This window comes from Molothrus ater, chromosome 1, assembly GCF_012460135.2.
Source record: "Molothrus ater isolate BHLD 08-10-18 breed brown headed cowbird chromosome 1, BPBGC_Mater_1.1, whole genome shotgun sequence".
Taxonomy (NCBI): Eukaryota; Metazoa; Chordata; class Aves; order Passeriformes; family Icteridae; genus Molothrus; species Molothrus ater.
In genome coordinates this window covers 153,175,108-153,198,429 of record NC_050478.2, presented here as the reverse complement: position 1 = coordinate 153,198,429, position 23,322 = coordinate 153,175,108, and the positions used below count along the sequence as shown (strand labels likewise).

Sequence of the window (23,322 nt, the reverse complement as noted above, 5' to 3'; positions counted from 1 at the left end):
CACGTGGAGGGACCCAAGGAGCAAAGGCCCACGGGTGCCCAAGACTCTGCTGTGCTGGGATCTCGGTCAGTGGTGGGACACATGGAGGGATACGAGGAGCAAAGGGCCCACGGGTCCCAGGACCCTGCTGTGCTGGGATCTTGGTCAGTGGTGGGACACATGGAGGGACATGAGGAGCAAGGGCCCACGGGTCCCAGGACTCTGCTGTGCTGGGATCTCGGTCAGTGGTGGGACACATGGAGGGACATGAGGAGCAAAGGCCCACGGGTGCCCAGGACTCTGCTGTGCTGGGATCTCGGTCAGTGGTGGGACACATGGACACACTGAGGAGCAAAGGCCCACGGGTCCCAGGACTCTGCTGTGCTGGGATCTTGGTCAGTGGTGGGACACATGGAGGGATCCAAGGAGCAAAGGCCCACGGGTCCCAGGACTCTGCTGTGCTGGGATCTCGGTCAGTGGTGGGACACATGGAGGGACATGAGGAGCAAAGGCCCACGGGTGCCCAGGACCCTGCTGTGCCGGGATCTCGGTCAGTGGTGGGACACATGGAGGGACATGAGGAGCAAGGGCCCACGGGTCCCAGGACTCTGCTGTGCTGGGATCTCGGTCAGTGGTGCCGGGGGCGGCTCTGCTCCAGCCGGGGCCCGGTGGTGACGGTGGTGGTGATGGTGATCCTGTTCACCGTCAGCCCTCCCGAGGGGTAGGTGTCCAGGCACGCCTCCCGCTTGTACTCAGAGACCTGCTTGGAGGAGAGCAGCTCCCACACGGACACCCGGCGCTGCTGGGACGGGTCACAGGTGATGTAGGAGCCCTCGGAGCGCAGCAGGTCCATGGTGTGAGCGGGGAGGGCCCTGAGGTGCTGCTCCAGGCTGTCGCTGGCCAGGCTGCTGGTGGTGCTGAGCAGCTCCTGGATGGGCAGGGTCCCCCCACGGTACAGCTCCAGCAGCTCCTGACGCTTCTCCTCGGGGATGTGGTCAGAGAAGAGCAGGTCCCACAGGGACACCTGCCTGCCTTGGAACTCTCCCACTGACACCTCGGCTCTGGTGGCTTTCAGGGTCTCCTCCCAGGTTCTATCCCCATCCAGGGGTGTGGGTTCAGCCTCTGCGGCCACCGGCTCTGCCCTGGGACCACTCACGGGCTCTGCTCTCTCTGCTGCTGCCATCCTGGTGACAATGGTGGTGACAACGGTCCTCACCTGCTCCAGGCTCAGCTCTCCTGCCTCGTAGAGCTCCAGAAGCTCCCTCCTGTTCTCCTCGGGGATGTAGCGGGAGTGCAGCAGGTCCCACAGCGAGACCTCGCGGCCCCGGAACTCCGCAGCCTCCACGTGGACCATTGTGGTTTTCAGGGTTGTTTTCCAGGGTTCCTCCTTGGGGGGTTTCTCATCACCCTCCTCGCCTGCTGCTGCCTCAGGATCCTTGTTAGAACTCTTGACTGAAATTTCAAATTTCCTGCCTGCAGATTCCTTTTTCTTGATGAGAGTGGTGACAACAAGGATTAACTGCTCCAAGGGCAGGGTCCCCCCACGGTACAGCTCCAGCAGCTCCTGACGCTTCTCCTCGGGGATGTGGTCAGAGAAGAGCAGGTCCCACAGGGAGGTCTGTCCACCCTGGAACTCCCCCACGGACACCTCGGCTCTGGTGGCCTTCAGGGTCTCCTCCCAGGTTCTATCCCCATCCAGGGGTGTGGGTTCAGCCTCTGCGGCCACCGGCTCTGCCCTGGGACCACTCACGGGCTCTGCTCTCTCTGCTGCTGCCATCCTGGTGACAATGGTGGTGACAACGGTCCTCACCTGCTCCAGGCTCAGCTCTCCTGCCTCGTAGAGCTCCAGCAGCTCCCTCCTGTTCTCCTCGGGGATGTAGCGGGAGTGCAGCAGGTCCCACAGCGAGACCTCGCGGCCCCGGAACTCCGCAGCCTCCACGTGGACCATTGTGGTTTTCAGGGTTGTTTTCCAGGGTTCCTCCTTGGGATGGTGGTCACTTTCCTCTCCTGCTGCTGCCTCAGGATCCTTGTTAGAACTCTTGACTGAAATTTCGAATTTCCTGCCTGCAGATTCCTTTTTCTTGATGAGAGTGGTGACAACAAGGATTAACTGCTCCAAGGGCAGGGTCCCCCCACGGTACAGCTCCAGCAGCTCCTGACGCTTCTCCTCGGGGATGTGGTCAGAGAAGAGCAGGTCCCACAGGGAGGTCTGTCCACCCTGGAACTCCCCCACGGACACCTCGGCTCTGGTGGCCTTCAGGGTCTCCTCCCATGTTCTATCCCCATCCAGGGGTGTGGGTTCAGCCTCTGTGGCCACCGGCTCTGCCCTGGAACCACTCACGGGCTCTGCTCTCTCTGCTGCTGCCATCCTGGTGACAATGGTGGTGACAACAGTCCTCACCTGCTCCAGGCTCAGCTCTCCTGCCTCGTAGAGCTCCAGCAGCTCCCTCCTGTTCTCCTCGGGGATGTAGCGGGAGTGCAGCAGGTCCCACAGCGAGACCTCGCGGCCCCGGAACTCCGCAGCCTCCACGTGGACCATTGTGGTTTTCAGGGTTGTTTTCCAGGGCTCCTCTTTGCGGGGTTTGTCATCACCTTCCTCTCCTGCTGCTGTCACAGGATCCCTGCTGGAACTCTTGACTGTAATGTGCAATTTCCTGCCTGCAGATTCTTTTTTCCTAATCAGAGTGCTGACAACAGTTGTCATGTGCTCCAGAGTTAATAACCTTTCGTGGTACAGCTCCAGCAGCTCCTCCCTCTTCTCCTCGGGGATGTAATCGGAGAGGATCAGGTCCCACAGAGACACCTGCTGTCCCTGCAGCTCTCCAGCAGGCACACTGACGGTGGTGGACCTCAGGGCCTCATCCAGCTGTTCTGAACAATCCTCTCCATCCTCCCGTGCCTCTGCCTCTGCCCTGTGTGTGCCCCTGGCCTTCGCCACCCGCGCGGCGTTTGCGGCCTCCGCCCGGTTCACCATGGTGGTGACCACGGCGCCCACCTGCTCCGTGCTCAGTATCCCTGCCCTGTACAGCTCCAGCAGCTCCTGCCGCCTCCCCTGAGGGACGTATCTGGAGAAGAGCAGGTCCAGCACGGAAACGTTCTGTCCCCGGAACTCCCCAGCAGTGACACGGACCGTCATGGACTTGAGGGACTTCCTCAGCTGCTGCTCCTGGACCTGCGTGTCCTGAGCTGGAGGTGACGCCCTCGCCTCGCTGTTGGGCTTGGCTGTGGATGAGCCCAGAGCCCCATTGTCCCTTTCTGCCACCGTGATGGTGGCGGTGAGGACGTCGATCATCTCTGCAATGCTCACTGCCCCTGCCTTGTATCTCCTCAGCAGCTCCTCTCTCTGGTGCTCAGGGACATAGCGGGAGAAGAGGAGCTCCCAGACGGTGACGCTCTGGCCCTGGAAGAGCCCCACAGCCAGCGTGGTGCGGGCGGCCTGCAGGGCTCTGCGGGCATCCTCGCTCAGCTGGTAGAGCGCGGAGCCCTTGTCCATCAGCTGCAGCATCAGCAGCCCCGTGTCTGGGTCGGGCACGCAGCGGCGCAGCAGCTGCAGGTAGGTCAGGTTCTCGTGCGTGTTGGGGTCGAAGCAAGTCCTGGTTTGATTCTCGGGGTCGGACAGGATCTGGCTCATCTCCTGGTCGAAGTAGCCACGCTTGTAGGCCACCTCCACGGGCAGGCGGTGGCTGTGCACGGGGTCGATGATGCCGCCGGTGGCGATCTGGGCCTGCAGCAGGCGGATGCCGTGGTCCCTGACGATCAGCCCTTTCTGCATGGCCTGGAAGAGGGAGATCCTGCGGCCCGTGTAGGGCTCCGTGTACCCCGTCACGGCTCCCTCGGCCGACAGCAGCTTCTCGTAGAAGTCGTGGCCCACGAGCCCCTGAGCCAGCGCCTCCGCCACCGAGAGCCGCGCGGCGCTGCCGGGGTCCGTGAGCAGCCCCGAGGCCGCCTGGGCCTCCAGCAACACCAGCGCCGTGCCCGGGCTCAGCAGCCCCCTCACCATGGCCTCGTGGATGCTCAGCTTCTTCCCCTTGGCCTGGAGGAAGACTCCGGCGATGAAGCTGCTGCCGTCCCCGCCTGTCTCTCTGCGCTCACCTGGGCACAGGTGAGCGCTCCCTGGGCTGCTCTGCTCGCTGTTCTGGGAGCGTCCACTCATGTTCCTCATCTTCCTCTCAATCCTGCTCCTGCGGGGTGCTGGGAGGGTCTGAGGAGGGAGTGAGACATAAACTTTAAGGAATTCAGAGATTTTAGAGGAGGTGAGATTTTAGAGGTAAGTTTTATTGGAGTTAATTGAAATAAATGGGTAGGCCAGTGAAGTTAAGAGCAGGTAATTAACTAATAATTGATTGCTTGTCAACACAATGTTTGGTTAGCTGGGTTAATAATGAAGAATACAGAGACTGATAAATGGCTTTTAGGAACATCAGACAATTGTGGCCTCCTCTGTCCTGAAAGATGGGGAATGGGAGTTCTACCAATGGGTTCATTTGTCATATTTGCATTGAAAAGGCAGAGAGGTCAGAACGAGGAAGACTTCATTTACTTCCTCATTTTGGGGCCCCTCCCCATGAACGAGACCACTGACACATTTCAAGGGACAAACCACGCATGCTTAATGAACAAATTACTTTAGCCTTTGAACTAATTACCATATGAAGAGGGGAATGGGATGTACCAAAGTTATGAATATGCATTTGTATTTTGGGTATTCAATGCTTGTAAGGATAAAAGGGCTCTGTAATCACCTGTGAATTGCAGTGTGTATTTGGGAGCTATCCCACAGTAAACTCGCACTTTCTAACTCTAAACTGCCAGAGAGTTTTTGTCCCGCACTGTTAGATATCGGTACCGGATCAACATCCATAATTTTTAATAAATCACGAGGAACAGACAGAGCCCCTGGTAAGACACAAATCCCTGCGTGGTTTTCACAGTGGGGTCCCCGCAGCCGAGAGGAGGGCAGAGGGAATGTGAGGGTCCCTCTGACTTGGCTGGGGATCCCCAAATTTCCTGTGTCCCCCTCCCCAAATTTGAACCCCTGGCAATGTTGGGCACCAGCAGGGTTTATTGGGAGGGGGTCCCCGCAGGTGGGGAAGGGCTTGGGGGAGATTTTGGGGTCCCCAGGAAGACCAGAGGGGGCTTTGGGTGTCCCTCTGGCTTTTCTGGGACCCCCAAATTCACGTCGCCCCCTCCCCAAATTGGAACACGGGAGCACAGCTGGGACCAGAGCAATTTTTGGAGGGGCTCAGGGTGGGGGAAGCCTCTCCCTGGAGGTGACCACAGGGAGAAGCAGGGAGGGACATCTGAGCCTTTGCTGCTCCCTCAGAGCAGTCCAGGGTGCGGCTGGGGTGGGCAGAGAGCTCTGAGGGCAGGGCAGGGGTTGGTGACAGACACACGGCGTTGGTGACAGACACACGGCACACAGAGAATCACCCCGCAGCAGCAGGGACACCCTGCAGCCCCCCAGGGACCCCCCTGCTCCCTCAGAGCCCCAGACCTGCGCCCTCAGCCCCTCTCCTCTCCTCTTCCTGGGGGACACGACCACCACTTGCTTTTGGGCTGGTGCCAGCACGATTCAGGACCTTGCCTTGAGTTTTGACTCTCATGTTTTCCTTAAGTTTTATTCCTTGAGTTGAGTTTTAACTCTCATATTTTCCTTGAGTTGAGTTTTAACTCTCCTATTTTCCTTGAGTTGAGTTTTAGCTTTCCTATTTTCCTTGAGTTGGGTTTTAACTCTCCTATTTTCCTTGAGTTGAGTTTTAACTCTCCTATTTTCCTTGAGTTGTTTTAGCTTTCCTATTTTCCTTGAGCTGAGTTTTAGCTTTCCTATTTTCCAGACTCTGCATTCTGAACTCCACACACAGTGTCAGCAAGGTCTCCTCGCAGCTCAGCCACACAGAACAATCCTTTTCCAGCCCCAGAACCAAGGACATCACCGCAGCCTCAAGCCCAAAAAGTGCAAACAAAAGTGAATTGAGGAGAACAACCTGGGAGGATGGGGCTGCACAACCTGTAATTGGAGCTGTAATTGGACAATTAGCCCCAATATGCAAACGAACCCAAACTTATAAAAGCGTGAAAAGCCATGACCCGTCATCCACCTGGGGTGTAGCCACGGCTGGGCTCTTGCGCGGCCCAAGGCGTGTCCTTTGAAGGCCCTGTAATAAATACCTGCTCTATTTAACCCAGTCTAGCCTCTGTTCCGGGCATGGCTCCCTCCCTGCTCCCCGGGGCTGCCAGGGACAGCCAGGTTTCACTGGGGGTCTCTTCCCGAGCTCAGGGCACGCCAAGAGGCAGCAGTGGCCTCCTGAGCTGATGGCACAGCCCCAGAGAGCTGCTGGCTGGTGCTCCCGGTCATTTCCTGCCCTGGCTGGCCCCGTGCCGGTCACAGGCTGGCCATGACCCTGGTGGGACACCCCGGGGACAGCCCGGCTGTGTGTGTGGATGCTCCTGTGTGATCCCACAGCGCCCTGGCACTCCGCAGGGCACGGGAATAATTTCAGGGATGGATGAGTGGCTGTTCAGAGCCAGGGGCAGCAGCGGGAGCTGAGGGAGAGCTTTCCCCTGGCTCTGGGTTCTCTGGGTTCTCTGGGTTCTCTGGGTTCTCTGGGTTCTCTGGGTTCTCTGGGTGTCTGCTTTTTCCAAGGCCACTGGGCGGGCAGAGACCCCAAACCCCATCCTGTCACCCTCCTGTCCTGCAGAACCGGGCTCTGTGTGTTATTTAATGTAACTTAATTTGAGCAATCGCAGACGCATTATGGAATCCCAGGTTAATCTGGGTGGGAACAGACCTTAAATCCCATCTGGTTCCAGCCCCTGCCACAGGCAGGGATGCCACCCACTCCCAGGATGTCTCACGTTGTCACCTGGTCCCCTGCAAAACAACCTTTCAGCGTCTGCAGCACCGTGCAGCAGCGATGAGGCCACAGTCTCGTAAAAGCAGCAGAATCGAAACCCAGAGGATCACCCGGGGAACACCCATGTCCCGTGAACTCCTCTGACTGACACTAACGACACGTCTGACTCGTTATCAGGGGCACAGCTCCAGTCCCTGCCTGTTTACAGAGCACCGGGGAAGCCTCTGAGTCACTGCTTTGATCCAGCGCAGTCCCGGATGGATGCTGGGGCGGAGGCCCCGCGGTGGGGCTGAGATTCACAGCCCCAGCCCGGCCCCTGCTCTGCGGGGACCCTGCCCGTGGCTCTGTCCCACTCCTGTCCCTCCCTGCCCGTGGCTCTGTCCCACTCCTGTCCCTCCCTGCCCGGCTCCGGGGGTGCAGGGGAGGTGACGGGCTGGCCGTGCCACCTGCCGGGGTGGCAGTGGCCACTAGAGCGCGGTGGCAGCGATGCCGTGATTCCCACTGCTCTGGACTCTGGATCCAGTGATTCCCACTGCTCCAGCCCTGGATCCAGTGATTCCCACTGCTCCATCCCCTGGATCCAGCGATTCCCACTACTCTGGACTCTGGATCCAGCGATTCCCAGTGCTCCAGCCCTGGATCCAGTGATTCCCACTGCTCCATCCCTGGATCCAGTGATTCCCAGTGCTCCAGCCCCATGGATCCAGTGATTCCCAGTGCTCCAGCCCCATGGATCCAGTGATTCCCACTGCTCTGGACTCTGGATCCCAGTGATTCCCACTGCTCCAGCCCCTGGATCCAGTGATTCCCACTGCTCTGGACCCTGGATCCAGTGACTCCCACTGCTCCAGCCCCATGGATCCAGCGATTCCCACTGCTCCAGCCCTGGATCCAGTGATTCCCACTGCTCTGGACCCTGGATCCATTGATTCCCACTGCTCCAGCCCTGGATCCAGTGATTCCCACTGCTCCAGCCCTGGATCCAGTGATTCCCACTGCTCCAGCCCCATGGATCCAGTGATTCCCACTGCTCTGGACTCTGGATCCCAGTGATTCCCACTGCTCCATCCCCTGGATCCAGTGATTCCCAGTGCTCCAGCCCTGGATCCAGCAATTCCCACTGCTCCAGCCCTGGATCCAGTGATTCCCACTGCTCCAGCCCTGGATCCAGTGATTCCCCCTGGAGCCGGGACACCTGTGTAGGCCAGGGCTGTCGTGTGAACACCCTGCACCGCCAGCCCGTTTCCCAACCGCAGCCTGTCATTAGCAGCTCTCATTAGCAGCTCTCTAATCGGCCTGCAGGGCCGGGGCTGGGCTGCACACGCAGCTCCCGGGGCTGGCTCGGCCAGGAGGCTCCGGTGGGAGCGGTTTCATAGCCGGAGCCAGCTGGGGTGGCCCCGTAAAAAGGGGGTCCCCAGCCCTGCCCGGGGTCCGGGAGGGAAATCACACCAGTGCCCCCAGTACAGCACCGGGGACAGAAACCACACCAGTGCCCCCAGTACAGCACTGACACTGGGAGGGAAATCACACCAGTGCCCCCAGTACAGCACCAGGGACAGAAACCACACCAGTGCCCCCAGTACAGCACTGACACTGGGAGGGAAATCACACCAGTGCCCCCAGTACAGCCCAGCACTGGCTCCTTGCCGGGGTCCTCGTCCTGAATTCCCAGTGCTCCAGCCCTGGATCCAGCGATTCCCACTGCTCCAGCCCTGGATCCAGTGATTCCCACTGCTCCATCCCCTGGATCCAGTGATTCCCAGTGCTCCATCCCCTGGATCCAGCGATTCCCACTGCTCCAGCCCTGGATCCAGTGATTCCCACTGCTCCAGCCCTGGATCCAGTGATTCCCACTGCTCCAGCCCTGGATCCCAGTGATTCCCACTGCTCCAGCCCTGGATCCAGCGATTCCCACCTCTCCAGCTGCAGCCCCGGCTCGGTCCCACCGCTCCCTTTGTTTCCCTCCCGCATCCCAGCTCCGCTGAAGCACCGGCGACACAAAACGCGTCACGCAGAGCAGCAGCTCCAGCCAGCCCCGCTGCCACTCGGTCGCTTTGTCCCTTCCCAAAAAGGACCAGGTTCTGCCGGGAGATCTCCTGCTCACCGATCCCGGGAGTTTCAGCAGCTCCTGCCGAGCGGGAGTTTGGGATCGGGGCGAGGTCCCCGCTCCCCGGGCAGGTCCCCTCGGTGACGCCCAGGTGGGCTCTGTCCTACCTCCTGGCCGTGTCTCCAGAGCGGCTGGATGGCCGGCAGGCTCCGATCTTCCTCCTCCTCCTCCTCCTCCTCCTCCTCCTCCTCCCGCCGGCTCCCAGCCAGGTGAGCAGAGGCGCAGGTGCCCGATTTAAATCCTGCCCTCCTCCGCCCATGGGGACGGCAGGGAGGCCCTGCCCTGCCCCGGGTGGCCCTGCCCTGGGCTGGCACACGGGCCTGGACTGGCCACGGAGCCCCCCTCAGCTTCTCCATGCCTGCTTTAGCAGTAGCTGCTGTCCCAGTGAGCGTTCCAAGGCCACACGGGCCACCTTCCTTCAGGGCGTGGTGGGATGCCCTGCCAAGCCCCATCTCCACAAATGAACCAATGTCCTTCGGACAATTGTCATGGTCAGCCTCGGGAAGCACATCCCGACTGTTTGAGTGATTACACCGAAAACTTGCATTTCTGTATGCAAAATAATGGGGAGTAACGTTGTACTTTGGAGGATCACCTCGCCAATCATTAGCTGTGAATGTACAGCAAAACTCTATTTTTAAAGGACCCAGGATTTCTAATTCTTGGGGTTCAGACCCTGCTCTGGGAAGTTCTTTGGCCCAAATGTTCCAGTCCAATACAGGATTGATCCCACTGCCAGTTCCATCTGCTGACCAATCTCACGGTGACCGCTCACCTCTGATCACAGCTGTGCTGTCCCTGAGGCTGCCTTGTGCAGCTTCCCCAAAACCCTCTGATTTTAGAGATTCCCACAGACACTGCCTGGGCGACAGAGGGGACAGTGCTGGCCATGGCTCGGTGACAGAGCAGGGACAGTGCTGGCCATGGCTGGGTGACAGAGGGGAAAGTGTTGGCCATGGCTGGGTGACAGAGCAGGGACAGTGCTGGCTGTGCCTGACAGAGCAGGGACAGTGCTGGCCATGGCTCGGTGACAAAGCAGGGACAGTGCTGGCCACACCTGGGTGACAGAGGGGACAGTGCTGGCTGTGCCTGACAGAGCAGGGACAGTGCTGGCCATGGCTTGGTGACAGAGGGGACAGTGCTGGCTGTGCCTGACAGAGCAGGGACAGTGCTGGCCATGGCTCGGTGACAGAGCAGGGACAGTGCTGGCTGTGCCTGACAGAGCAGGGACAGTGGTGGCCATGGCTGGGTGACAGAGCAGGGACAGTGCTGGCTGTGCCTGACGGAGCAGGGACAGTGCTGGCCGTGCCTGGGTGACAGAGGGGACAGTGATGGCTGTGCCTGGGTGACAGAGCAGGGACAGCACTGGCCATGGCTAGGTGACAGAGCAGGGACAGTGCTGGCTGTGCCTGACGGAGCAGGGACAGTGCTGGCCATGGCTGGGTGACAGAGGGGACAGTGCTGGCTGTGCCTGACGGAGCAGGGACAGTGGTGGCCATGGCTGGGTGACAGAGCAGGGACAGTGCTGGCTGTGCCTGGGTGACAGAGCAGGGACAGTGCTGGCCATGGCTCGGTGACAGAGCAGGGACAGTGCTGGCTGTGCCTGACGGAGCAGGGACAGTGCTGGCCATGGCTGGGTGACAGAGCAGGGACAGTGGTGGCCATAGGTGTGCATGGGGACATTCATGACAGTGTCTTTGCTCCTGTCAACCTTCACAGGTGTCTGTGCCTCAGGGGGTGTGGCTGCCCCTGTGGGCTCCTTTGATTCCCTGTGCCTGGAACAAGGTCCTGTGTGACCCTGTGTGTGTTTGTGACCTTGTGTGTCACTGTGTGACCTGTGTGTGTTTGTGACCCTGTGTGTGTTTGTGACCCAGTGTGTCACTGTGTGACCTGTGTGTGTTTGTGACCTGTGTGTGTTTGTGACCCAGTGTGTCACTGTGTGACCCTGTGTGTGTTTGTGACCCTGTGTGTGTTTGTGACCCTGTGTGTGACTGTGTGACCCTGTGTGTCACTGTGTGACCCTGTGTGTGTTTGTGACCCTGTGTGTGTTTGTGACCTTGTGTGTCACTGTGTGACCCGTGTGTGTTTGTGACCCTGTGTGTGTTTATGACCCTGTGTGTGACTGTGTGACCCGTGTGTGACTGTGTGACCTGTGTGTGTTTGTGACCTGTGTGTGTTTGTGACCCTGCGTGTCACTGTGTGACCCGTGTGTGTTTGTGACCCTGTGTGTGACTGTGTGACCCTGTGTGTCACTGTGTGACCCTGTGTGTGACCCTGTGTGTGTTTGTGACCTTGTGTGTGTTTGTGACCCTGTGTGTGTTTGTGACCTTGTGTGTCACTGTGTGACCCTGTGTGTGTTTGTGACCCTGTGTGTGTTTGTGACCCTGTGTGTCACTGTGTGACCCGTGTGTGTGACTGTGTGACCCTGTGTGTGTTTGTGACCTGTGTGTGTTTGTGACCTTGTGTGTCACTGTGTGACCCTGTGTGTGTTTGTGACCCTGTGTGTGTTTGTGACCCTGTGTGTGACTGTGTGACCCTGTGTGTGTTTGTGACCCTGTGTGTGTTTGTGACTCTGTGTGTCACTGTGTGACCCTGTGTGTGTTTGTGACCCTGTGTGTGTTTGTGACCTTGTGTGTCACTGTGTGACCCGTGTGTGTTTGTGACCCTGTGTGTGTTTATGACCCTGTGTGTGACTGTGTGACCCGTGTGTGACTGTGTGACCTGTGTGTGTTTGTGACCTGTGTGTGTTTGTGACCCTGCGTGTCACTGTGTGACCCGTGTGTGTTTGTGACCCTGTGTGTGTTTGTGACCTGTGTGTGTTTGTGACCCTGTGTGTGTTTGTGACCTTGTGTGTCACTGTGTGACCCTGTGTGTGTTTGTGACCCTGTGTGTGTTTGTGACCCTGTGTGTCACGGTGTGACCTGTGTGTGTTTGTGACCCTGTGTGTGACTGTGTGACCCTGTGTGTCACGGTGTGACCCTGTGTGTGTTTGTGACCCTGTGTGTGTTTGTGACCTGTGTGTCACTGTGTGACCCTGTGTGTGACCCTGTGTGTGTTTGTGACCCTGTGTGTGTTTGTGACCTGTGTGTGTTTGTGACCCTGTGTGTCACTGTGTGACCCTGTGTGTGACTGTGACCCTGTGTGTGTTTGTGACCCAGTGTGTCACTGTGTGACCCTGTGTGTGTTTGTGACCTGTGTGTGTTTGTGACCTTGTGTGTCACTGTGTGACCCGTGTGTGTTTGTGACCTGTGTGTCACTGTGTGACCCTGCGTGTGACTGTGGCTCTGCTGTGACCCTCCGTCCAGGTCCCTGCTATGACCCTGTGTAGGTCCCTGTGTGTCACTGTGTGACCTTGTGTGTCACTGTGTGACCCTGTGTGTGACCCTGTGTGTGTTTGTGACCCCGTGTGTGACCCTGTGTGTGACCCTGGTCAGGTCCCTGCTGTGACTCTCCTGTGACTCTCCTGTGAGCCTGGGCACACAGGACAACGCAGGACAATGCATGTGCGAGGCGAGGGTGGCTCCCTGTGCATGGGGACACAGGTGACACAGGAAAGCTGCTCACACCCAGGTGTGCCCATGTCCCGCGTGGCTCAGTGCCTGGCCTGGGGGACACAGGTGACACAGGTGACACAGGTGACACAGGTGACACACAGAAAGCTGCTCACACCCAGGTGTGCCCGTGTCCCGTGTGGCTCAGTGCCTGGCCCAGGGGACACAGGTGACACAGGTGACACAGGTGACACAGGTGACACAGGTGACACACGGAAAGCTGCTCACACCCAGGTGTGCCCGTATCCCGCATGGCTCAGTGCCTGGCCTGGGGGACACAGGTGACACAGGTGACACAGGTGACACACGGAAAGCTACCCTCACTCAGGTGTGCCCATGTCCCGCGTGGCTCGGTGCCTGTTCCGGGGGCAGGAGGGGCTGCGTGCCCCGGCCCTGCCTGTCCGTCTGTCCTGCTCCGGGAGCGCATTCCTGCCGGCGTGGGCGCTGCCCAGACCGGCTGATCGGCTCCCGGAGAGCTTCTCCCTCTGACTCACCGGGGCTCGGCTGCGGGGAGCGCACCTGGCCCAGGTACCCTGTGCTGTGGGGAGGTGGCTCCAGGATCCTGCAGGGAGCGCACCTGGCCCAGGTACCCGGTCCTGTGCTGGGGGAGGTGGCTCCGGGATCCTGCAGGGAGCGCACCTGACCCAGGTGCCCTGTGCTGCTCCAGGGTCCTGCAGGGAGCGCACCTGGCCCGGGTACCCTGTGCTGCTCCAGGATCCTGTGGGGGGCGCACCTGGCCCAGGTACCCTGTGCTGTGGGGAGGTGGCTCTGGGATCCTGTGGGGGGCGCACCTGGCCCAGGTACCCGGTCCTGTCCTGGGGGAAGTGGCTCTGGGACCCTGCAGGGAGCGCACCTGGCCCAGGTACCCTGTGCTGGGGGAGGTGGCTCCGGGATCCTGCAGGGAGCGCACCTGGCCCAGGTACCCTGTGCTGTGCTGGGGTGAGGCGGCTCCAGGACCCGCTCCTGAGGCTCCGCTGCCCGCTCTGGAGCCCTTCCCGGGCTGAGATCTGATCCCAGCTCAGGAAATTTCCTCAGGAAAATGTTTCTGGGCCAAATTTTAAATGTTTGACTCAGAAGGAGCTGAGGCATTTTCCTTATTTGGGTTTTTCTGCTAAATACAATTTAAATTGTTAGATCTTCAGGAAAATGTTAAGAATGAGCGTGTTTCTGAGCAAAATTTTAAATGTTTCACTCAGAAGGAGCTGGAGCATTTTCATGAAAGGACTTATTTGGGTTTTTCTGCTAAACAAAATTGAAATTGTTAGATCTTCATTTATCAAATTTGACGCAACTGAGTTCTAGGTGAAATATTTGCCAACTGAGCAAATTCTTACTCTGAGCTAGGAAAAACTATTCCCACCACATATTTTTGCAATCAAAAGAAGAAATGTAAATGGAAGGGATATAGCTTTTTGTACTCATTTTCATAAAACAATTTACTTGGATTTTTCTGCTAAATACAATTTAAATTGTTAGATCTTCAGGAAAATGTTAAGAATGAGCGTGATTCTAAGCAAAATTTTAAATGTTTCACTCAGAAGGAGCTGGAGCATTTTCACAAAATAACTTATTTGGGTTTTTCTGCTAAATACAATTTAAATTGTTAGATTTTCATTTATCAAACTTGACACAACTGAGTTCTAGGTGAAATATTTGCCAACTGAGCAAATTTTTACTCTGAGCTAGGAAAAATCCCAAACCCTCAATTTCTCACCAAGTGACACAGCTACACTACTCTCTATAATCCAGTTCACACTTTTGGATTATATTGGGATATTGGGAATATATTTGGGGGTTTGGGGATATTGGGATATTTCTGGTAGAGCCCACAGAGAGGGGCACAGACCCCTGGTGCGAAAAATGCCGATCACTTGTTTTTAGAATTTTAAAAGTTTAATAGTAATAAAATGGTTATAAAAATAGTAATATAATTAATGATAATTTGGACAATTAGGATTTAGGACAATATGAGGCAATAAAAACAAAGGGTGATGGATGGTCCAGGTACCTCTTTCTGGGCAAAATAAGCCCGAAAAAGGCCCCACGTTAACAGAGGATTAACACTTAAAAGCAACAGCCTGTTGCATATTCATGCACCTCATCCATGATGCATAAATTCCATTCAAACACAGGATTCTGGCTGGGCAGTGTCAGCTGCTTCCTCTGAATCCTGACAGCGCCTTCGAGGCAGGAAGAAGTTCGTTTCTTCTGATAATGGGGCAATAAATTCCCTTTCTCTGAAAGATTCAGGTGTCCTGTGGCTGCCGTCTCACTGCGAGTCCTCTCTTTTAAAAAGGTATCTTACACAGCACAGTTTCTATTTTAACATTGTGTTATAACCTCAAACTACGTTTAACACACTACTAACGGAAATGAACACAGCACAACTCCCTAACACAACACACATAACATGCATTGGAATATTTGCCACAAGCCAATGATAAAATACGCATTTTTCACCCCCGGGGTGCCCCCGGGCTCCCTGGCTCACCTGCAGCTTCCCGGGAGCCTGGCACAGACACACCTGGGCCCGGGCAGGGCCAGCCCTGCGGCCTCACCTGCCCGGAGGTGTGGGACTCGTGGCTGGAGCACCTCAGGGCCACATCAGAGGCTGGGAGATGCCTCTGCCAGGGATGTTTCAGCACTGGGGCGTTTGGGGAGGGCTTTCCTGCAGTGATTGATTTGGGAAACTTCCCGGGGCAGAGCTCAGGCGCTGACGCTGCTCCCAGCTCCTTTCCCGCTGGTGCTGGGGGTGCCTCAGGTTTTGGCTTTTCTATTTTTCAGGTTCTGTGCTGCTTCAGTGTGTGGGTCTGGGCTTCATCTCAGGGGATGGTGAGCTCTGTGCACAGAGCAGGGAGACAAAACAATTCCTGCTCCAGCTGGGCACCAAGGACAAATGATCCAAATCTCAGCCCCAAGAGCACAAACAACGTGGGCTAGAGAGAGAAAAACAAGAAGGATGGGACTGCATAACCTAAAGCTGTAATTAGACAATTAGCTCAAATGTGCTAATTGACCAGAAGTTATAAAAATGTGAGACCCCGTGAGCTGTTGTCCATTTTTTGTGGCCATTTTGGATCCAAATCTCAGCCCCAAGAGCACAAACAACATGGGCTGGAGAGAGAAAACCAAGAATGATGGAATTTCATGGTCTAAAGCTGTAATTGGGCAATTAACTCCAATATGCAAATGGACCAAAACTTATAAAAATGCGAGACCCCGTGAGCTGTTGTCCATTTTTTGTGGCCATTTCAGGTTGTGCTGCCCAAGGTGGATCCATTGAGGCCTCTTAATAAATCCCCGCTTTATTTTTCAGCTCTGCCTGGTCTCTGTTCCAGGCCAGCCCTCACAAGGCATCACTGAGCGCAGGTCCCCGAGCCCCTGTGGCTGCTGAGGAGTTTTCCTGAGGAGGGGGATGCACAGATGGCCGCCCCTGCCCCTGGAAACACCTGAGCACAGGTAGGGCACGGCACGGTTCTGGTTAATGCTCCCTCGGGCTGTACCAGGACACTGAACAACCCCCATGCACGGGAGCGGGGTGGTTTTAAAACAATGTGATTGTTTTAATTCCTTAAAACAAAATAAAATTTAATTCAAGTGCAAAGGAAGGATGTGACCGTCTTCATTGTCGTCCATAAAAATATAGAAGTCCATATTGGTTAAGAAAATATATAAAGAGAAGAAGAAAGAAAGAAAGAAAGAAAGAAAGAAAGAAAGAAAGAAAGAAAGAAAGAAAGAAAGAAAGAAAGAAAGAAAGAAAGAAAGAAAGAAAGAAAGAAAGAAAGAAAGAAAGAAAGAAAGAAAGAAAGAAAGAAAGAAAGAGAAAGAAAGAAAAGGGAGAGAAAAAAGAGAAAAAGAGAAAGAATTAAAGAAAGAAAGAAAAAAACAGAAAATGAGAAAGAAAGAGTAGAGAAAAAAAGACAGAAAGAAAGAAAGCCAGAAAAAAATAAAGGAGAGAGAAAGCGAGAAAACAAGAAAGCGAGAAAGCAAGATAGAAAGAAAGAAAATGAAAAAGAAAGAAAGAAAGAAAGAAAGAAAGAAAGAAAGAAAGAAAGAAAGAAAGAAAGAAAGAAAGAAAGAAAGAAAGAAAGAAAGAAAGAAAGAAAGAAAGAAAGAGAAAATGATAAAGAAAGAATAGAGAAAAAAGACAGAAAGAAAGAAAGCCAGAAAAAAAAGAAAGGAGAGAGAAAGTGAGAAAACAAAAAAGCGAGAAAGCAAGATAGAAAGAAAGAATGCAAGAAAGAAAGAAAGAAAGAAAGAGAAAGAAAGAAAGAAAGAAAGAAAGAAAGAAAGAAAGAAAGAAAGAAAGCAAGAAAGAACAAAAGGAAAGAAGGAGAAGCAGATAATGGAGGCCTGGACCCCGGGGAAAGGCCCTCGGCAGGGTTTGACCCTCGGCAGGGCCGGACCCTGGGCGGCGCTGCTGTCACCTGTGTCACCTGCCCAGCAGGTACTGGGGCGCTGCTGTCACCTGTGTCACCTGCTGGGCAGGTACCGGTGGTGTTTCTGTCACCAGCTGGGCAGGTACCGGCAGTGTTTCTGTCACCTACTCACCAGATACCCGCGGTGTTTCTGTCACCTGCTGGGCAGGTACCCGCGGTGTTTCTGTCACCTGCTCAGCAGGTACTGGCGGTGTTTCTGTCACCTGCTCAGCAGGTACCGGCAGTGTTTCTGTCACCTGCTCAGCAGGTACCGGCGATGTTTCTGTCACCTGCTCAGCAGGTACCGGCGGTGTTTCTGTCACCTGCTGGGCAGGTACCGGTGGTGTTTCTGTCACCTGCTGGGCAGGTACCTGCAGTGTTTCTGTCACCTGCTCAGCAGGTGCTGGCGGTGTTTCTGTCACCTGCTGGGCAGGTACCGGTGGTGTTTCTGTCACCTGCTGGGCAGGTACCTGCAGTGTTTCTGTCACCTGCTGGGCAGGTACCGGTGGTGTTTCTGTCACCTGCTGGGCAGGTACCTGCAGTGTTTCTGTCACCTGCTCAGCAGGTACTCGCGGTGTTTCTGTCACCTGCTCAGCAGGTACCGGCGGTGTTTCTGTCACCTGCTCAGCAGGTACTGGCAGTGTTTCTGTCACCTGCTGGGCAGGTACCCGCGGTGTTTCTGTCACCTGCTGGGCAGGTACCTGCAGTGTTTCTGTCACCTGCTCAGCAGGTACCCGCGGTGTTTCTGTCACCTGCTCAGCAGGTACTGGCAGTGTTTCTGTCACCTGCTGGGCAGGTACCTGCAGTGTTTCTGTCACCTGCTCAGCAGGTACCTGCAGTGTTTCTGTCACCTGCTGGGCAGGTACCCGCGGTGTTTCTGTCACCTGCTCAGCAGGTACCAGGTGTTGGAGCTCAGTGCATCCCTCTGGGTGTCCAGAGTTGCCAGGACCCCTGCCAGAGGGCTCAGAGACCCTGGCACACAGCCCAGAACACCTGTGGGTTTGATTATGACCCGTGGAGCAAATTTCCAGCTTTGTATGAAGACCTGAAAGCCACAGAAGTTTAAGTAGTGTAATAATAAAATTATCACTGGGTGAAAAAGTAGATTTTGGCGGTTTTGGAATAGGGGTTTTGGGGACAAGATGGAGGGACTTGGGCGTGTCCAGCCTTTCCTCTTCTTCTTCTCTACCTCCATCTCCTGCTGTGATGTTGGCACTTTGGGATTGCTCTAGAGTAGAAACTCTCTGTCTAACATAGGAGAGAGGTATTGGGAAGCCATTGTAAACATGTTATACACAGTTTGTGGTATAAAGAGATAACGCTGCCCCAGGGCAGGCAGAGTGCCTCTGACTGTCCTGCTGAGTGGACAGCGGCTGGACAGGAGAAAAATTTTTATAGATAAGACACAATAAACAACTCTGAGACCGAGAACTGAAGAACTCCGGCTCATTCTTCGAACGCGCGGGCCGAAACAGAGACTGTTCACAAACCTGGGGGCTGCGATAAACTGCAAACTCCCGAGAGCCAGGGCGCTGCTCTCACCTGCTCTGCGGGTACCGGCGGCCGCCGCCCCTGCTCCGCCTCTCCCCGCCCGCACCGGCGCCTCCGCAGGAAAGAATAACAAAAACAACAAAGTTCCCTTTCAAAAGCCACTTGGAACCAGCCCGTCCCCGCGCCCAGGGGACGGGCACGGGCAGACACGGGCACGGACAAAAAATGCTCTTTATTGGGGCTGGGAGGGATTGCGCAACTCTGATCTCTGTGGGAAAGGCACTATCAGGTGTCCTGTGCCTGACTCGTGGTTCCTGGGAAAAAGGGAAGGGCCAGGCTTTTCCTGGTGCTCAGGACACCTGGCCTGCGGCACGGTGCGGGAGGGAGAGAATCTGGGGGGGCTGGGGTGGTGCCAGGGCTGCAGGGATGGTGCCAGGGTCACTGGGGTGGTGCCAGGGCTGCAGGGATGGTGCCAGGGCTGCAGGGATGGTGCCAGGGCTGCAGGGATGGTGCCAGGGTCACTAGGATGGTGCCAGGGCTGCAGGGATGGTACCAGGGTCACTGGGGTAGTGCCAGAGATGCAGGCATGGTGCCAGGGCTGCAGGGATGGTGCCAGGGTCACTGTGGTGGTGGCAGAGCTGCAGGGATGGTGCCAGGGTCACTGGGGTGGCACCACGGCTGCAGGGATGGTGCCAGGGCTGCAGGGATGGTGTCAGGGTCACTGGGGTGGCACCAGGGCTGCAGGGATGGTGGCAGGGTCACTAGGATGGTGGCAGGGTCACTAGGATGGTGCCAGGGTCACTGTGGTAGTGCCAGAGATGCAGGGATGGTGCCAGGGCTGCAGGGATGGTGCCAGGGCTGCAGGGATGGTGCCAGGGTCACTGGGGTGGTGCCAGGGCTGCAGGGATGGTGCCAGGGCCACTGGGGTGGTGCCAGAGATGCAGGGATGGTGCCAGGGCTGCAGGGATGGTGTCAGGGCTGCAGGGATGGTGCCAGGGTCACTGTGGTGGTGTCAGGGTCATTGGGATGGTGGCAGAGCTGCAGGGATGGTGTCAGGGTCACTGGGGTGGCACTAGGGCTGCAGGGATGGTACCAGGATCACTGTGGTGGTGCCAGGGCTGCAGGGAAGGTACCAGGGCTGCAGGGATGGTGCCAGGGTCACTGTGGTGGCACCAAGGCTGCAGAGATGGTGCCAGGGTCACTAGGATGGTGCCAGGGCTGCAGGGATGGTGCCAGGGTCACTGTGGTAGTGCCAGAGATGCAGGGATGGTGCCAGGGCTGCAGGGATGGTGCCAGGGTCACTAGGATGGTGCCAGGGCTGCAGGGATGGTGCCAGGGTCACTGTGGTAGTGCCAGAGATGCAGGCATGGTGCCAGGGCTGCAGGGATGGTGTCAGGGTCATTGGGATGGTGGCAGAGCTGCAGGGATGGTGTCAGGGTCACTGGGGTGGCACTAGGGCTGCAGAGATGGTACCAGGATCACTGTGGTGGTGCCAGGGCTGCAGGGATGGTACCAGGGTCACTGGGGTGGCACCAGGGCTGCAGGGATGGTGCCAGGGTCACTGGGGTGGTGCCAGGGCTGCAGGGATGGTGCCAGGGCTGCAGGGAAGGTACCAGGGCTGCAGGGATGGTGCCAGGGTCACTGTGGTAGTGCCAGAGATGCAGGGATGGTGCCAGGGCTGCAGGGATTGTGCCAGGGCTGCAGGGATGGTGCCAGGGTCACTGTGGTGGTGCCAGGGTCATTGGGATGGTGGCAGAGCTGCAGGGATGGTGCCAGGGTCATTGGGGTGGCACCACGGCTGCAGGGATGGTGCCAGGGTCACTGGGGTGGCACCAGAGCTTCAGGGATGGTGTAGCAGCCATGGGGACACCGTGCTGGCCCTGCCCTTGTCCCAAACCGTGTCCCCGTGCAGCAGCCACAGGGACACCGTGCTGGCCCTGCCCTTGTCCCAAACCGTGTCCCCGTGCAGCAGCCATGGGGACACCGTGCTGGCCCTGTCCTTGTCCCAAACCGTGTCCCCGTGCAGCAGCCATGGGGACACCGTGCTGGCCCTGTCCTTGTCCCAAACCGTGTCCCCGTGCAGCAGCCAAGGGGGCACCGTGCTGGCCCTGGCACAGTGGGATGTTACAGACACACCCCAGGGACCCGGCGCTCCCTGTTCCTCTTTGCCTCTGTGGAAGGGAGAATTGGATTTCCAGGATGAGAAAACTCCTCGGAGCTGTTGTGGGTTCCCAGTAGCTAAAGGGGGCTGTAAGGCAGATGGAGAGGGACAAAGGCCTGGAGTGACAGGACAAGGGGGAATTGTGGAGATTCTCAGTTCAGTCAAAGGAAGAACAGAAACAATTTCTCCCGGGCTGGGCCTGGGAATCTTAGATGAAAGAATTCAAATAATTATCATCTCTCTTTCTGTAACCATTGTTTATAGTTATGGTTCCTCACAGTGTGCTATTCATAGTCACCAATAACGTGAGAATTTTTCTACTTTGACACCAATCTGGTCCCACTTAGTGAGTGAGACTATAAAACTCACTGCTTCTTGCTAACAAAGATTCTTCTTGAGCCTTCTGATCTACCTGAAGCCTGGAGCCTTTCTTTCCATCCCTGACTCGACAGCGTCAGGGAATGGCTTCAAACTGGAGGAGCGTAGGTGTGGGTTAGATATTGGAAGGAATTGTTCCCTGTGAGGGCGTGAGGCCCTGGCACAGGGTGCCCACAGCGGCTGTGGCTGCCCCTGGATCCCTGGCAGTGCCCAAGGCCAGGTTGGGCAGGGCTTGGAGCAGCCTGGGACAGTGGGAGGTGTCCCTGCCATGGCAGGGGGGTGGCACGAGGAGGTCCCTTCCCACCCAAACCATTCCATGGTCCTGTGACTTCTCTCCCATCAGTTTATTCCTTCCTTTTCTGAGCCCACGCAATTCTCTGGGCCCCACAGCTCCTCTACGCTTGTTCCCAGGTACCAGCTGCACAAGCTTGTGGCCAAAAGTCCATTTTCCAGGACATTACCGGGTTAATTAAGGCAAACACCCCAAGGCAGCACATTTAAGAAGGGTAAGTTTCCTCCCATTAAACAGCAGTAGAATTATTCATCCCTGAACTGCACGGGAGAGTGGCTCCAGGGCTGTTCCTCTGCTCTGGCATGTGGCTGAGTCAGCTCAGGACACAGGAGGGCAAAAGGAGCAGGAAGGAACAGAGGCGCCCGTGTGGATGGACAGACTGAAAGCACAGCACAGCCACGTCCACTTCCAGCTCCCGTGTGAGGATCCATCCCCACAGAGGCTTCACAGAGGGAGGGAAAGCACAGAGAGAGACCAAACCACGCTGGGCTGCGGGTGTTTGTGCTCCAGACAGCCCCGGAAAGGCAGGACAGGCTGGGACACGGAGAGCAAACACAGATGATGTGTCCCATGCCAGCGACACCCAAAGCAAGCCCGGCATCCTGCCCACGCAGAAATCTGCTCTGCACGCTGTCCTGGCTTGAAAACCTGCAAATGGAATGCAATCCTGCAAAGATTCTGGGGAAAATAGCTGGAACATGCAGGAAAATAGGGGCAGAGAATAAAAATACAACTCGCAGCAGCACCTGAACGGAACAAAGACCTGCAGTTAAACCTGAGTGAGGAAAATGAGGATGACACGCTTCACCAAAATGTCCTGAGATAACCCAGCCTGCCACCTCTGTTCCTGAAAGGCAACTAAGGAAGGATGAACAATGCAGTGCAGCAGCACTGCTCAGGGGGAGGCACGTCAAAGCTGTACCTGATGTGGGTGGGGAGTGGCAAAGAAAAGAGATCAGGAAGGAAATTCCCTCACTGGGATGATAAATGGTAAAAAAAAATATTTAGGAAAAGAAAGACAAACACCAGCAGAAAATGAATTATTCACAATAGCAACATTCTTCCGCAAGGCAAAAACAAGGAAAAAAATCAAAAAGGTTTTGCAATTATTTTCTAACAATATTGAGGAAATAAAGCCCCGTGTCCGGGTCGGGCACGCAGCGGCGCAGCAGCTGCAGGTAGGTCAGGTTCTCGTGCGTGTTGGGGTCGAAGAAGCCCTTGGTGTCGTCGCTGGGGTCGGACAGGATCTGGCTCATCTCCTGGTCGAAGTAGCCACGCTTGTAGGCCACCTCCACGGGCAGGCGGTGGCTGTGCACGGGGTCGATGATGCCGCCGGTGGCGATCTGGGCCTCCAGCAGGCGGATGCCGTGGTCCCTGACGATCAGCTCCTTCTTCATGGCCTGGAACAGGGAGATCTTGTCCCCCGTGTAGGGGTCAGAGTAGCCCGTCACGGCCCTCTCCGCCGACAGCAGCTTCTCGTGCAGCTCGCTGCCCACCAGCCCAGAGGACACGGCCTCGTCCACTGAGAGCTTCTGGTTCTTGACCGGGTCCACCAGGAAGCCGGTGGCCGCCTGGGCCTCCAGCAGCACCAGCGCCGTGCCCTGCCTCAGGATGCCCTTCCACATGGCCTGGTAGATGCTCATCTTCTCCACCTTGCTCGGCTCGGCCTTGCAGGGCACCAGCACGCCGGCGATGACGCCCGTGCCGTCCAGGTAGCGCTTGACCGAGGCCATCTGCGTCACCTCCTGCACCGTCCTGGCGCCCTGCACCAGCTCGGCCAGCGTGCCCGTGTCGATGATGCCTGAGTCCAGCAGGTCCGAGGCGCTCACCTGCCTCCTGAGGCCCGTGAATTTCACGCTGCTGCCACGCTGCGCTGCCTCCTCCACCAGGAGGGTGAGCAGCGTGGCCAACTCGGCCAGCGCCAGGCTCCCGGCCCGCAGCCGCCCCAGCAGCTCCTGGCGCTTGGCCTCTGACACCCACTTGGAGAAGAGCAGCTCCCACAGGGACACCTTCCTGCCGTGGAAGCCGCCTGCCGAGACCTCCACCGTCTGCGACTTGAGGCACCGCTCCAGCTCCTGCTCCTGCTCCTGC

At 56.7% G+C, this 23,322-nt stretch overlaps 1 protein-coding gene across 1 annotated transcript in view; it reads right to left on the bottom strand.

The window, feature by feature from the left end:
* Positions 1-607: 607 nt before the first annotated feature.
* EPPK1 (epiplakin 1) overlaps positions 608-23,322 on the bottom strand; it is a 34,324-nt gene continuing 11,609 nt past the window's right edge. The window contains exons 5-10 of the mRNA XM_036404410.1: positions 22,350-23,318; positions 9,048-9,242; positions 2,421-4,180; positions 1,830-2,348; positions 936-1,757; positions 608-869 (exon numbers count right to left, since the gene is read on the bottom strand). Of these exons, the coding sequence (XP_036260303.1) occupies positions 608-869; positions 936-1,757; positions 1,830-2,348; positions 2,421-4,180; positions 9,048-9,242; positions 22,350-23,318 (4,527 nt within the window). The remainder of the gene's footprint in view (positions 870-935; positions 1,758-1,829; positions 2,349-2,420; positions 4,181-9,047; positions 9,243-22,349; positions 23,319-23,322) is intronic.